General features: G+C 38.7%; 2 protein-coding genes across 2 annotated transcripts; both read left to right on the forward strand.

Moving 5' to 3' along the window:
- The first annotated feature begins 8,520 nt into the window (after positions 1 to 8,520).
- Positions 8,521 to 11,119, forward strand: LOC104423893 (bidirectional sugar transporter SWEET4). Its single transcript, XM_010036329.2, has 6 exons — positions 8,521 to 8,563; positions 9,160 to 9,196; positions 9,642 to 9,858; positions 10,456 to 10,617; positions 10,738 to 10,857; positions 10,970 to 11,119. The coding sequence occupies exons 1-6, from the start codon at positions 8,521 to 8,523 to the stop codon at positions 11,117 to 11,119; spliced, it is 729 nt and encodes a 242-aa protein (XP_010034631.1).
- A 2,218-nt stretch (positions 11,120 to 13,337) lies between these two features.
- Positions 13,338 to 15,900, forward strand: LOC120288891 (bidirectional sugar transporter SWEET4-like). The gene is made up of 6 exons (XM_039303127.1): positions 13,338 to 13,475; positions 14,118 to 14,154; positions 14,290 to 14,509; positions 15,034 to 15,195; positions 15,314 to 15,433; positions 15,547 to 15,900. The coding sequence occupies exons 1-6, from the start codon at positions 13,433 to 13,435 to the stop codon at positions 15,694 to 15,696; spliced, it is 732 nt and encodes a 243-aa protein (XP_039159061.1). The 5' UTR covers positions 13,338 to 13,432; the 3' UTR covers positions 15,697 to 15,900.
- Positions 15,901 to 16,215: the final 315 nt, after the last annotated feature.

The raw sequence follows: 16,215 nt of genomic DNA on the forward strand, positions 1-16,215 counted from the left end.
TATCAAGAGATGCTCTAAATCGCTTTAAATTATCTAAAGGAGTTAAAAGTGTAGTCGCTTCTTCTAAGGTAGAAATTTCCATAAATACAAAAATTTAACCTTTAAAAAATTAAAATCCTTTTATTCACCACATCAAAATTACGAATAAAACTACATATTTACTTGATAATATAATTAAGGTTGTGCATCCATTTTCCTACCACATCATGAGATGATGCCGGGGGAGAAGCAAATGTGTCGAGGCGGCCTTCTAGAAGCTTCACTAGAAGCAACTAGTCGCTTCCCAAAAGCCTCTTTATTTTAGTATGGTCTAGTATGTCCATAGCCTCCTTCCCTGCCAACCACCGTATGCTACTAGGAGAGTTAGCAAGCTACCTTGCTTGCATTCTAGAAACGGCAGCTTCAACGCCTAATGTGAGACAGCAAAGATGAGGAAGCATCATATATTCTCACTGGCAAACTAATTAAAATCTACTAGAACCCTTAATTTTTCTAATTAAACGCAACACACCCTTAATCCACTATAATATATACCACTCAATCATTTTTTTTCTAGGTACAGATAAGCGCAAGAAAATCCAAAAATGTCGAGTCTAGCCATTCCTAATTATTTATTTATTTATTTATTTATTTGCTTTAGCGCTCCAACTACAAGCAATAGCTCGACAATCTTGTGGACTTTCACATGAACAAAATTCATAAACAAAAGCTTAAAAATATATATATATATATATATATATATATATTTAAAAAAATATCAAGAAAAATAGAATAAAACAATCTTGAGCGGACACAGCTGTTGGTGTGATTTAAAGCCTTGGAATATTGACCTGTAAATAAGATGTCACCAAAGGAGGAGATGATTGGTTGGCGATCGGAGCGACTGAAAGCAACGGGAGCTGCTCAGACATATTAATAAATAAAATAGAAAGAAATTTATATGGTAAAATAAGAATAGATAAGACGAAATAATTGGTATTTTACTCCCCCAAAAAACAAAAAAGATAGCAGAAAATAATTTGTGCGATGTACTGCGCACAGGCTTGATCAATTTATAATGGCACTAAGAAGAACCGCGTGGCTATGGGACCCGAGGAATCAAGATTTTCTTATGTCTGATGTTGGTACATTTCATTTTAATTCGGTTAGGCCCTTGATCTTTTCTAAACTATCGACTTGACTAAAAACAAAAAGACTTGTTGGGGTGTACGAAAGATCAAGATTTTATAATTTGGAGCATTGAGCTTTCTACATGTATTTATATTATTTGGAAAGACCAATGGATGCTAATGAAAAAAAAGCGTACCTAACTCCACATTGTAATATCAGTACCCAAGGGTAATTGTCCCAAAAGTCCCGATCCTAATAGTACAAAAGTCACTTCAGTCCTAAATTATTAAATTATGCTAATTTAGTTTTAAACTTTTGATGATTCTTCAATTTAGTTCTAAATCTTTTAATTATATTAATTTAGGTCTGAATATTTTGAAAATTCGCCGATTGAATATTAAAGCTATTATTTGGATAATTGATTGGAAGAACTACATTGGCAATTTCTCAAAAGATTTTAGGACTAAATTGACAAATTGTTAAAAAATTTAAGGCTAAATTTGCACGATTGAGAGGCTTATGACTAACTCGGCAAATAGTTGAGAGATTTAAGACTAAATTAGCATAATTGAAATGTTTGAATTGAATTGGTCACTGTATAATAGGTTTTTGACTTTTTGGATCATTTTTCCCTCCATATTCGTATTTTGAGTTTGACTTTGGTGCCTTGTTGATGTGCCATTGATGGTGAGTTCTCCGTGTCAATGGATTTTCTTTGCAATTGGTGGGGAGTAATCGACAAATTACATCACCATGAAAATCTTGTCGTAAAGATTACGTGCATTATTTTGTGGGATTCAGAAATTATTCTGTAAAATATTGTGAGGGTTGAATTGTGAGATAACTGGGTATAATTGCACACTGATACATACTGATAGTGTGTAGGTGACTCGAGTATAGTTATTAATCTTGATTTATAGTGAAATTTTCTATTGCTCTCTTAGGGAATGTAAGTCGCATCAACATAAATTACGCAAGTTTGGAATTTAATTTAATTTTGAACTTCGTTCATTGCCATGTTAGATCGTTTAGATTCTTCGCATCCCATATAATAGTTCGATCTTAGAGGGGGAAGGATAGTTATGCTCATTTCCACCACCCACCATGGTTGGCCACTTATTGAGCAATGAAAAGGACTTGCAAAGTGGCAGTGCTTTGGCTTAATAATTTCGGGTTCAATATTTTCAAAAAACTATCAAACTCAATAGAAATAAACTAATGCATGCCCCATGAGCTAGGGCCAGAGCAAATCATGAAATAGTCGGGCGAGACACCCTCTTTTTCCCAAAAGGATAGCGGATAGCACGAAAAACCTCGTTAGAATCTTCTAAAAAGGGCTTTAGCTATCGACCTTCCATCTTTTCTTTATAATAATCTTTGGTGATGAGCACCATCTGCTCACTGAAATGTCAGTGGAATCGGGGGAACGCCAGCCTATGAATTCTCTTGACATCCTCAGCCAGTGAGCGTGGAGAACGCGTTGCTATTGAATTCGTGGGGCTTTTCCTAGTGTAAACTAGAAAGTGCTTCGATTAAAGTTTATGCAAGTAAGTCGCAGATTTGTGCAGATTCTCCACCCAAAGCTAATGGCTAGTGGGTTTTGGAGAATATCAAGCACCCATGATCTCAGATACAATGAATCGCGTGATCGACGATAATAACCTATGAACGGCTCAATTGGGTAGGGACAGGAGCATGTGTGTGAATTACAAACAATGTAGAGGTTTGATTTTCATTATCATCGGGTGTGAATGATTCTATATTTAGGCCACTTAGCTAGATTTCAGCTCGCATGTCACTTACTTTCTGAGGTGATAAGATACTTCATGGACTGGGATTTATCTGTCCAAGGGGACTTCCTCATGTTTATATGCACAATTGATGATGATAACATATGAATGGCTCAATTGGGTCGGAACAGGGGTGTGTGTGTGTGAATTACAATAGACTATGTAGGGGTCCGATTTTATCGTAATTGGGTGCGAATGATTCTATGTTCAGGTCACTTAGCTAGATTTTGGCTCACGTCTCACGTTCTTTATGAGGAGATAAGGTATTTAATGGACCAAAATTTATCTATTTGAGGGGGTCCACTCGTGGTGAATATATGCGAAATGTGCAATATCAGTCAAATCAATTGCCATTTTTAGGACGTGTATGTCTATCATCATTCCGATTGTTAATGGAAAAGAAATTACCTAATTGATGAGTGATATCATATCGATGTACATAATTATGCACCTATTTTCATCACAACCCCCTTCATCACTTAAATACCCACAAAGCTAAGCACATCCAATTAGGATGCATAGGTTTGGACACCTCAGCATTAAAAAAACACAATTTTGAGGTACGATTTTTATCATCATCCAAAGTGAATGATTCTATATTTAGGCCACTTAGCTGGATTTTGGCTTGTGTCTCATCTCCTTTACGAGGTGATAAGAAACATTGTGGACTGGGGTTCATCTGTCAGAGGAGGCCTTCTTATGGCGAATATATAAAGTTTGTGTGCTGTTAGCCAAATTAATTACTATTTCTAGAATATGTATGTCTATCGTCATTCCAATTTATAATGGAAAATAATTACTTAATTAATGAGTAATATCGTATTGGCGTACATGGTCTTGTGCATATTTCTTCACGACCACCTTCATCACTTTTCATAACCCACAAAGTTAGCCGCATCCAATTAGGATGCATAGGTTTGGACACCTCAGCGAAGATTGGAATCCCTAAAAGCATATGGATGCATAGTGAGGCACAAATCCCACAGTTGAGAAAAAGAAAGAAAGGGGAATAGTGAAATGAACCTTGCAGTTGCCATCAACATGTCACTTACCCCTTTGCATCTCTCCCTCACTCCCAAAAATAACATTAAATTAATGAGTTTAATATATATATTCCTTCACAGCTAAGTTAAGATACCCAAATGGTGGTGCTTTTGACTAGAAAAAAGGCTTGTGGACTTTTCTTTGCCTTTATCTTTCTTAGCAAGTCTTGAGCTTTAGCTAAAGGTGGGGGAGAGAGAGAGAGGAGAGGTGTTGAGAGTGAAATTGGAAAGCAAGAATAGAAAAGGAGGAAGCACCGGAAGAGAAGGAGGAGGAAGGAGGAGAAGAACAACTTGACTTTTAGGATGTGATGTTGTGGGTGAGGGGTGAGCAGCTCTGCGTAGGTGATGTGTCGTATGGCTGATGGAAAGGAGCTCGTTGATGATAAAGTGGGAGCATAAGGTAGTGGTTGCTTTTGGCTAATTCCCCCCCTCCACCTTTCCTTCTTCCCCCACCAGAAGTTGGACAAGTACAGTGACCCCCCGTCAGTTGTCACGTATCTGTATGTACATGTAGCAATCTCAATGTCTTTTTGCCCTCTCAAATCTCTCTCTCTCTAGAAAAAATTTGGGTTTGGGGGAAGGGGACCATATGGCATGTGATAAATTCACGTCTGTTCATTACAAGATCATAAGGTTTCCATGTGGCCAGGCTAAGGGAGGGGGAATAAGAATAAGATACACATAGGACTCGCTAGCTCGACCTTATCATGAATACTATCCTGTCTAGTTTTGTAGAAAAAAAAATGCATAAAACGTAACTAATCTTCGCTCCAATATCCAAAGTGTACATTTATTTTCAAAATCACAGATTTGTTACCTTGACTCAATAAAATCGAACATCCAATTCACAAGATTGGTGTCTCTTTTAAAAATGACTCATATTCTCGCACCCTTTTTTTTTTTCATTTTAACTGTACCCTGACAAAGCCCAAACTCCAATTCCTTGCTCTACTGCGACAACCCTTGCTGCCATGGCCGCCGTACATGGGGGTCTAGATCCAAGTTTCCCCATGGCGATCGCAACCTCATTGCTATGGCTTGAGAGAGAGAGAGAGAGAGAGAGAGATTTTTGGCACGAGGGAAGAGAAGAGGGGTACTGTGCATTTGATGGCTTCTTTTGCTTAATTGATGGTTTTCGTAAGCCCAAAGTGTTAGTTGGGCCTTCCTCCAACCCGATGCATCTCTACTGGGCTTTTACATATACTAATGCGATTGATTGGGCAGTGGGATACCTTCTCGAAAGGCCTCGGCCCGCCATGCTGAAGATGTTCATCGGCTAATCGGCAACGTCGATAGACCCGATCAAATGGATGAGCCAAGACAAGCTTGGGCAATTTGCAAGCAAAGCTCGCCCTCGATGATTCTTGTCGAGGCCCCTTCAGGATTTAAAGTGTCGAACGAGTTTCATTTACAATGATTGTGCCTGGAGGGACCCGCTCATCAAAAGATGCGATGTGCCCAAATAACACACGGAAGGAGAGACCCTATTAAGTGACATGTAAATTTGTACTCTCATTACTTTGTCTGGTTACTTGAGTAGCCCTTTCTGATGAAACTCGTTGGATTATCGCTCCGATATTGTAGCGGAATCCTTCTAGAAGATGCATGGCTTGTGATTATTTGCCTAGATAAGAGGGGCTCAAATAAGTTGCGGCTTTTTACAAACTTCCAAACAGTGGAGGGGCACGAATGGACCGCATCACATCAACAAGGACATCATTTTTTAAGTAGAAAAGTTTGTAACATCTCAAAATGCCATGAAGACAAGCGAAAAAGATAATAAGTGATATATATATGTGTGGAGTCAACACTTTTTACTTATAGTTACTCACAATATTTCTTTTGGAATCTTATCTACGTGGACCGGCCTTGACTATTCTTAAAGGAAGTGGTTGTCTAGATACGTCCATCTCAATAAACATCAGACACTTTCATTAATTGACACCAAAAACAACAAACAAACAAAAAACAAGACTAATGCGTCCAAGGTAGAAATGTCACTCTCAATATCAGGAAAATCGCATCCTTGATTATAAATCTCAACATACATCCACATATAATTAAGGATCGAACACTGTAGAATTCATATTGATTCATCGGTCTCGATTCCACAAGTTCTTGGCTAGACCTCAATAGTGAGACTCGCCGCAAGTGAAAATCGAGCATAAAAACTCGCCTTCATTGAGCAATATGCATGGGCTACAAAAAGTCTCGATTCCTTTACCTACTCATCACCTGATTTCTCGGTTAATTCGAACTACGCATTGATGTAGATCATAATTGAATCCATGTAAGGGCGAAAACCTAACCCTACCTCAGCATTGATTGATATCCGACTCGACCGATTAATTACGTCCAACAACATACATTGAACTCCACATCAGCAGGCCAGCTTCCTCGAATCACCACTGTCATAAATGGATGAAGACCAGATTTACTTATTGACAACCTAGGATCTTAGCTTTATCCTTTGTCGGGATTCCCAATTTTGGAAGACCTTTTGGTTTCATCACCTTGGCGTGGGTCGGCAGAGAGGCGGAGAGATGATGCACGAAAATCTTTTGGCTGGTGCAAGTGGACTCGAACTTGTCCTGACGAAAAAATTTACTTTTGAATTTAGTACCCAATCTCATATATACAAAAATAATTTTTATAGGAAAATTAAGTGTCTGTTAATTTTTCTCATTAGTTCACATTATCTTTTTCACACATGGGAAAATTACCAACTTACCAACTCTACCAGGCTATTTAAATTCGAGTCAAGTAAAAAATCCAACAATTAACTTAGATAACTCATGTACAAGATATTTGGATTTTTTTTCTATTGCTTTTCGGTGTACAAACAGGTGAAAACAATTTGAATCCTTATTTTTCTTCTTTCCCCTAACAATCGAGTCGATTGAAAGACATTTGACGATCTCGATTGATCGATCAAGTCATCTCACGTTAGCTGTGCACCTTGTTTAAATAACTCGGGAATCATGCTTACTAGCGACGTATGTTATGTCGCGTTTATCATCATCTTCATCATCATCGCAAGCTCGAAAGGAGTGGCACGAACCCGTAATTAAGTGGAAGGGCAGGGGTAGATGGTTCGGCGGGGCCCCAACCTAACTCCCGAAACGGCCGGTTTGCCGCGTCGCTCTCCTCGCGAGACAATCAACTGGATGGGGTGCGTGTTCTGAGATGCGCTCTGCTCACGCAGTTTTCGCCTTGCGGGGCAAGTGAGGGAAAAATAAAACATTAAATTTCTCTTTTACCTCTTTCTTTTTTTTTTCCTTAAAAAAAAAAAAATCACGGGAATCTCATTAGAGATGAAGAGCCCATATTGTAATTGGCTAAAGGGCGTTTATGCTTCGTTGTTTGTTTCGTGATAATAAGATGATTTGAAAAAATATTTTATTGAAAATGATTGTTTGCGAATGATAATATTTTCAGTGTAAATCAAAATGTTTAGATATAAATTATCATTAATAATGACAATGTTTTTCGTCGATTAATTATTTGAAGAAATATTACTAATCATTTTTAGGAAAATATTTTTCAAATTCTTTATTTTTCACGAAACAAATGGAGCCTTAGTTATAATCGATTCACTAGTATTGTGCCTAAGTGAAAGTGATATTTTTGCCGGAACCTAATCTGAGATGTTGGCTCTTGTAGACTTAGTGCGAGGCCCACGTGCATATTTCGTATAACCTTTCTTCATATAGCATGTACCTTTAATATCAGAGTGCATAACTCAAACAAACCTTTTTGACTATATATTCGCTTCCCTCACCATTGGGATGACAAGTTAGATATTTGCTAAAAATCAAGCAACTAATATCATGACGCGGGATACGTTAAAAAACAAAAAGGTTATACAGCTTAGGGTCCAAATATCAACCTAATTCTCGAGAATCACCCCCTTATGTATTATAATTGAATGATCCCATAATCTCTATAACCCTTCTAAGCTCCTACGCTTGGTAAGGTTCGAGCCAAAACTTGGGCGGGCGATTCAGATTGGGTATCCTAAGACAAAATCTGAATATACTTTTGATATATTCAAGCCATAGTCAGTAGTTCAGATAAATATCTCTTCTAAATCGATGCTAAAAAGAAGAAGAAGAAGAAGAAGAAAAATAGCATATTAGGATTTGATTAGCGTGACGTGTACACTAATTAAGTAGTAAGCGAGGCTCAACACAAAAACTGTTTTACTTGAATGACTTTTTTTTTTCGGCACTAATCGTGTTTTAATGATTTCTTTTTTCATTTTATGCGTGTTTAATTATTTTTTAGCGTGGATAATGAAGGAAGGAGATGATGAGATATTTTTCTGGAGTGAGGCAGGGAGTCAGTTACGAGCGCGGAGTCCTTTTTTTTTTGGCTCCGTCGGATTTCTGCACTCCCAACAGAAAACTCCGCCTCTCACTCTCTCTCCCTTGTATATATACATGCAGTCACGCTGCACTGCGCGCAGTCTTTTATCAGACTCATCGCCAGAATCTCAAACGCCGATGCGCTTCTCTCTCATCACTCTCTCTCCCTCTCTCTCTCTCTCTCTCTAGCTTGTTCGCTCGCTCGAGAAGATGGTGACGGCCGAGGCAGCCCACAACGTGGTTGGCATCATCGGTAATTGCATCTTGTTTCGCCAATTGTCGGCTCTTCATTTTAAGGTTTTGCGATCGATGAGATGGGCGACGGCAGTGCGAGATCGCGTTCTCGCGTTCTTCTTTCGTCTCGCCGTTAGACGTTTGGGGCTACGGCGATCGTTCCCGCTGCTTTCGTGCTGTCGTCTTTGGCCGTTCTGAAAGAGAGGGCGATAAAGCTCGCGCGGTAGCTAGCTAGCTAGCTAGCTAAGCTTGCTTTCGAAAATAGTCCTCGCGGTCTTGAATAAAAGGCGAAACGCCATTAATGCTTGATCGGAAATAGCAATGCGATGGTCTGCTAGCTTCTGTTGTTTTCTGCTTCCCGATAAAGATGAAGCGCAAAATTGGTGGCGCGATAATGGAAGAAACGTTAACATCTTCAAGCGGATCAGATAGATCCATGTAGAAATTATGCTTTCTTGAGTCCCGCTCTGCTTTAGGCGTGAAACGACCGGATTTTTGAAACGTCCGTCCGATCCATTTCGATTTTTCATGATGGAATTCATGGATTTTCATTATTGATTATTCTTTCTTGTGGAGAGTTTATTAACTTTTTTTCGTGACTTTTTCATTGAATAGGAAATATCATATCTTTTGGACTCTTCCTCTCACCATGGTAAACTTTCACTTAACTTCTTGTCATTGCCTTGATTTTTTTTTTGGGACATGCAACACTATGCCATCCAGCTTAGTTGGTGGTAGCAATGCGAGTTGTGCTCCTAGGGTGAGCTTAATTAGATAAATTAATCTTTAAAAGCAATTGGATTTATTACATATATTCATCTTGATAAAAAAGAAAGAGAAAAGAAAACTTATCTTAAGTGAATGTTATTTTAAGGATCATCCGGCTTGATGATAATGTACTGTCGGCACGTTCAATGATTCTGGACAAAACTTCTACACTTATATCAAGTGACCTAAAATTGTTGTAGCTTTGGGACTACTATAATATACTTAAATTGAATTTGCTAGAGAATCCAGTATTGGATTTTTTTTAGAGGTTAAGTAATGCATGTCGTTCTCTTAATTACTAAAATTACTAAATCTGTTTTGCTTTGCAGCCCGACATTTTATAGAATCATAAAGAATAAGTCGGTGGAGGAATTTAAGGAGTATCCTTACCTTGCTACGGTATTGAACTGCATGTTTTGGGTTATCTACGGCTTGCCATTTGTCCGTCCCGACAGCATCCTTGTCATCACCATCAATGGGGTCGGACTTGTGATAGAGCTTATCTACCTTTGCATTTTCTTTTCCTATGCTCCAAATAAGGGAAGGGTATGTGCCAGTTTTGTCTGAGTTTTTTGAGATTTACTTTCAAGTTCTCTTACCTACAGCTTTTCTATTGACACTACGTCTTCTGAGTGGAAGTCGACTAGAATAAACCCATAAAAGAAGCCGACTAGAATAAACCCATAAAAGTTCCGTTTATGCATTTCACGTTTTTTACAATAATTAGATACATCCTGTCACTAATTCAAATTTGTTCACTCAGGACATTATTGGCATACAGTAATCATAGATGCACTATAGTTAATCTTGTTCTTTTATTTCCCCCTTAATTTGGTATTTATTTAATTTGCTGCTTTTATAAAGTTTTTCTAGTCAAACATTTGTGATTATGTTGTGTCCTATCTATGTAACACTCATCCAACATTTGGAATGTATCACATATCTTAAATTTCGTTCAATGTACCTTAAGTCAAGGCACCTTAGTTTTATATACTTTTTCTAGAAATGTAATGTCCAAATTTTGCATTGTACAAGCACTCATTCCATCCTAGGTACCTTGACAAATTTCAGAACATTGCAATGATGGCGGTATTTATCATATGCTAATGTTCGCTTCTTATTTTTTTCTTTTCCTCTTTTCAGAAGAAGGTTGTCTATTGGCTTTGTGGGGAAATCGCCTTTGTTGTTGCAATGTCACTTGTGTTCCTGCTGGTTTTTCATGATCACAAGAGAAGAATCCTTGCCTTTGGAATTTTCTGCGACATGTGTAACATCATAATGTACACCTCACCTCTTACCATCATGGTACATACACATCCATGTCCCTTCCCTCGTAATAAACTAAAACTTAGCTTATTAGTTTTGGCCAATGCTAACCCTTCCATTGTTCTGTTTTTGCTTCTTTTTTATCTTTGTCTACTGCAGAAAAAAGTGATCACCACAAGGAGTGTAGAGTACATGCCCTTCTATCTCTCGCTAGCCAATTTTCTCAATGGCTGTGTATGGACTGCGTATGCCCTCATCAAGCTTGACATATTCATTCTGGTATATTAAAACAAAGTTTGAACGAATTTCAACTTTTTACTTTTGAAGTCGAGAAGCATGAGAATATAAAGAAACCAGCAAATACATTAATAACCTGGCAACAACCCTGCAGATCAGCAATAGCCTTGGGTCGATATCTGGCGCGGTGCAACTCATACTTTACAGTTGCTACTATAGATCCACGCCAAGAGATGAGAAGGTCATTGAACCGAAGGCTTCTCAAATCCAGCTCTCTGTTTCTGATGGACCGGACAGAGTGTAATTAAGGAACACTATCCCAACTCCACAATATCCTCGACTGCTACTCTCTGTCTAGAAAACCTGGGCACTTCTCTGATGTTTATAGCTGCTTCCTGTTTTTCTACATTAACCTAGGGTTGAGCCGATGAAAAAGAACTTGTCGTAGTAGATGTTTAAGGTTTTTGACCTTTTCTGGAATCTTGCTAGGTTCGTAGCTTCTTAGGCGTTCCTCTTTTTCTAACTCAAAAAGTGAACGAGACTCCTGTTCGCATTTTGCTTTATTAATGATGTACGATCTGTAGGTGGTTTTTCAACCGGAGAAGGTAACGATGGGTTGGCCTAACACGTTTCTTTCCAAGTTGCGCATGTTATTCTCATGTTCCCGAGTCTGAATGTGTGTATTCTTTCAACGCAACCTCATTATGGACTTGGGTTAGAATAAGGGAAATCTAATGATGCGACAAGGCCCATCTCTTGCTGAGCCGCTCAGTCCAACAGAAATCATTCTCCTAGCCCAACATGGTCCGTCCATTGTCATCGACTCCAACTCTTACTCGTCTTCGAGTTTAAGCCTATTTCTCTCAGCTAATCGGGCAAATTTGGGATATGAAACAACAAACAAATAAAAAGAGTTACTGGTAACAAATTTTTTTAAAATTGAACGGAAACGCAAGAAGCCATGGAAAAGTAGAAGAGAGCCGAAATTGATCGCCTCTTCGAGGCCTCCTCAATCCCCATAAATGATCCCCCTCTTAGCAAAAAGAAAATTCCATCCCTAAACACTCGTCGATGCTCTTTATTTTTCCAGCATGAGGCTCTGATGCAGGGGAAGAAGGAACGAGTTCAACTTTTGAGTTTCACGGTTCATGTATTTTGGCATTTTGTATGAACTCAGATGATCGAACTACTGAATTCATACTCCATTGTGCCCGGTTTCTGAAAAGAATGTTGACGATAAAAACAACAAAAATTTAAAATCTTTCCCCAAAATCAATTGGTTTGGGTTCTTTGAGATTGATTAAACTCCAATCCCACCAACGTAGTCCTAGCAGATTATAAGAAGAGCTCAAAAATTCATGACAGATTATCAATGCCGGCCTAAGCAAAGTACCTCAGTTTTCGTCTGCATGTCAAATCACTCGCTTGGTTCAGGTAAAATCAACAGTCAGTCAGTCAACTGAGCAACAAACTGTGCACCCACACAAATAGAGGAGAAAATATGCATTGGTATTAAAGCGCCAAGTCATGGTACGTATTGCAAAGCATTATAATTTTTTTTTTTAAAATAGCTTACAAAATTTGAAGATGACGATTATGAGACATGCATGATGACCGTTTTATTAACTTTTTTTTTTTTTTTTTCTATTTCTGAGAATAGATTGGAAATAAAAATCCGTGGGGTAACGCAATTTTATTATTATATTTTCGGGACAAATTTTTAGCCCAAAAACAAAAACAAAATAAGAACTCTTTTCATTGCTTGTCCTCGTTGCATGTCGATGTATGATTTCTACATTGACGCTAGCAATTCAATCAATTAAAGATGTTTTATCTCAAGAAAGAGCGGAGCACAATGAATAGAAAAAAAAAAAAAAACATGGGAGGGAGATGTTTAAAGAGGCTTATCAAATGAGTTTCAATTCCGAGAACATAAATTTTGTGTCGTTATCAAACGTGCATTTCATCCAAATAAATACTGTAAAAATGATTGGCTTGTATTCACTTAAATTCATCCTCCATTTTATCCGTGGTAGATAAGCACAATGACGAAGACATATCTAACCCTTCTATGCTCCTACACTCGGTAAGGTTTGACCCAGAATTCGGGCAAGCAATTCGAATTGGGATTTTAAAAGTCCAAATACGGAATAGTGGATTTAAATTTGGATCTGAATGGGGATTAATTTACCAAACGAATATAGCGAGAAAAAGTGTTTGCGTTTTGATTAGGAATCACATTTTTCTTTCGCAAAAGTCGGCAGTTCCAATAAACATCCCTTCCAAATTGACGTTATGAAAAGAGTAATAATAAGAGAAATCACAGATAAGGATTTGATTAGCGTGACGTGTACACTCATTAAGCACAAAATCAAAGCTCAACACATAATCAACCTTCCGCGCTAACTGTGTTTTAAAGTGATTTCTTTCCGATTTTGCACTCCTACTGAAACTCCCTTTCCCTCTCTCCCTCTTCCCCGTCACCTCCCCCCCGACTCTTCCCTTCTCCTTTCTCTGATTTCTCTCCCCATTCTCGCACCGCATTGCACGCAGCTTGCACCGAATCATCACCAGAATCTCTAGCTAGCAAAGAAAGCTGTGTTTGGCTTCGACGAAGATGGTGACGGCCGAAACAGCTAGGAACGTAGTTGGCATCATCGGTAATCGCTTCTTCATTTCCTTGATCTGTCGGCGTCCTTTTAGGTTTCGCGATCGGTGAGCTCGGCGTGCGTAAATTTCCTGACGGTTCGTGATGGGATGATCGTCGTCGCCAGCCAGCGCGAGATTTTGTTCTTCTTTCGTTCTGTCGTTAGATGTTCGGGCTACAGCGCTCATATCCACTGCTTTTATCCTGTCGCTTTTTTTTCAACTGTTCTAAAGAGAATGCGATGAGCTTGCTCGGTGGCTAGCTAGCTAAGCTTGTTTTCGAAATTACCCGTCATGCATGGTGTCGGATAAGAGGCGAACGCCATAAATGCTTGATCGGAGAGAGCAACGCAATGGTGTCGCAAGCTTCGTTTTTTTTTCTTCTTCTTTTTGTGCATGTCGATCCTGGATCGTTTGTTCGGGACTGGATTTTAATCCATCGTCGTCATCATGCATTCGATAAAGATGAAATGCAAAGTAAAATGAAGCTTTCCGAGTCCCACTCTTGCTTTAGGCATGAAACGACCAGATTTTGAGAACGCTGGGTACGATGTGTTGCGAGTTTTTTTGTGATGGAATTCATGGATTTTCATCCCTGATGATTTCTCTGTTGAAGAGAGTTTATTGACTTTTGTCGTGGCTTTTTCACTAAACAGGGAATGTCATATCTTTTGGCCTCTTTCTCTCGCCATGGTAAACTTTTAGCTCAACCTCTCATTATAATTATTATTATTCTTTAAACATGTAATACGATGCCATCCCGCTTAGTTTGCAATGTAAAATAGATTGTTTTATGACTATGGTTATTATATCTGCTATGCTTTGCAGCCCGACATTTTACAGAATCGTAAAGAACAAGTCAGTGGAGGAATTTAAAGTGGATCCTTACCTTGCTACCGTGTTGAACTGCATCTTCTGGGTTTTGTATGGCTTGCCCTTTGTTCGTCCGGACAGCATCCTCATCGCCACCATCAACGGCGTTGGGCTTGTGCTAGAGCTCATTTACATATGCATTTTCTTTTCTATGCTCCAAACAAGGAAAGGGTATGTACTTGAGCTTTATTCGTACATTTAATTTCTTTATATAGGTTCTTCGGCATTTATTTATTTTCGTTCAATTATGCATTTCAAGTTTCTACACATACGTTCTGTCAATAAATTCAAATTTATTCACGTACAACATTGTTGGCATACAATAATCATAGATGCCTTATACTTATCTTATTTTATTCTTTGTTTTTCTTGAATTTGGCATTTATTTGGTTCGCTGCTCTGATAAAGTTCTTCTAGTCAAACATCGGTGACTACATTCTATCCTATCTATGTAACACTCGTCTAAAAATCTAGAATGTGTAACATATCTTAGTTTTGGTCAACAAACCTTAAGTCAAGGCACCTTAGTTTTATATACGGTTTTCTAGCCACTCCAATGTCCAAATTTTGCATTGTACAAACTCTCATTCTGTTCTTGGTACTTTGACAAATTTCATAACATTAGGGTTGATAGTGGTATTTATTATATGGTAATGCTCACTTCTAATATTTTGTGTGTGTGCGCGTGCGCGCGTGCAGAAGAAAGTGATTTATTGGCTTTGCGGGGAAGTCATCTTTATTGCTGCAGTATCACTGGCGATCTTGCTAGTTTTTCATGACCACAAGAGAAGAATCCTTGCCTTTGGAATTATCTGTGATGTGTTCAACATCATAATGTATAGCTCACCTCTTACTATCATGGTACGTACTCATCCACGTCCCTTCCCTGATTGTAAACCAAAATCTCAGTTTATTAGTCCCAGCAAAGGGTAACCTTTTCATTGTTTTTGCCCCTCTTTCTTTACCTTGTTTGCTGTAGAAAAAAGTGATCACCACAAAGAGTGTGGAGTACATGCCCTTCTATCTCTCACTAGCCAACTTTCTTAATGGCTGTGTGTGGACTGCGTATGCCCTCATCAAGCTCGACATTTTTGTTCTGGTAAATTGAAAGAAAACTTCGCTAAATTTCAACCTTTTTTACTTTCCAAGTCAAGAAACATGAGAATGTAAAGAAATCACACATACACGATTAACTTCGGAAAAACCCTACAGGTTAGCAATGGTCTTGGAGCGTTATCTGGTGCGGTGCAGCTCATACTCTACGGTTGGTACTTTAGGTCCACACCGAGAGATGAGAAGGTCGTCGAATTGAAGGCTTCTCAAATCCAGCTCTCCGTTTCTGATGGACCGGACAGAGTGTAATCAAGGAACATTACCCCAACTGCTGCTCTCTAATCCAGTTCTCCATTTCTGACGGACCGAACAAAGTGTAATCGAGGAACATTACCCCAATTTGCTGCTCTCTGTCTAAAAAATCTAGGCGCTTGTCTCATGTTTATAGCCGCTTCTCGTTTTTTCTGCATTAAGCTAGGGCTGAGTTGAGGACAAAGAACTTGTTGCAGCACTGATTAGTTGTTAGTTTTTTTTTACTCTTTTGGAACCTAATAATGGTAACCTGTCGGGATTGCAGCTTCTTAGTCTTGTTCTAACTCAAAAGTGCACGAGTCGCATTTTTGGTTTTTAATGCTTGACAATCTGCAGGTAGTTTTTCAACAGGCGAAGGGAATGATGGGCTGGCGTGACATGTTTCTTTGTTCTTTCCAAGTGGCGCATGTTATGCCCATGTTCCCGAGTCTCAATGTACGTATTCTTTCAACGCAACCATGATGGACTTGGGCCGGAATAAGAGAAATCTAATCATGCGACAAGGCCCATCTAGGG

This window comes from Eucalyptus grandis, chromosome 10 (assembly GCF_016545825.1).
Source record: "Eucalyptus grandis isolate ANBG69807.140 chromosome 10, ASM1654582v1, whole genome shotgun sequence".
Classification (NCBI taxonomy): domain Eukaryota; kingdom Viridiplantae; phylum Streptophyta; class Magnoliopsida; order Myrtales; family Myrtaceae; genus Eucalyptus; species Eucalyptus grandis.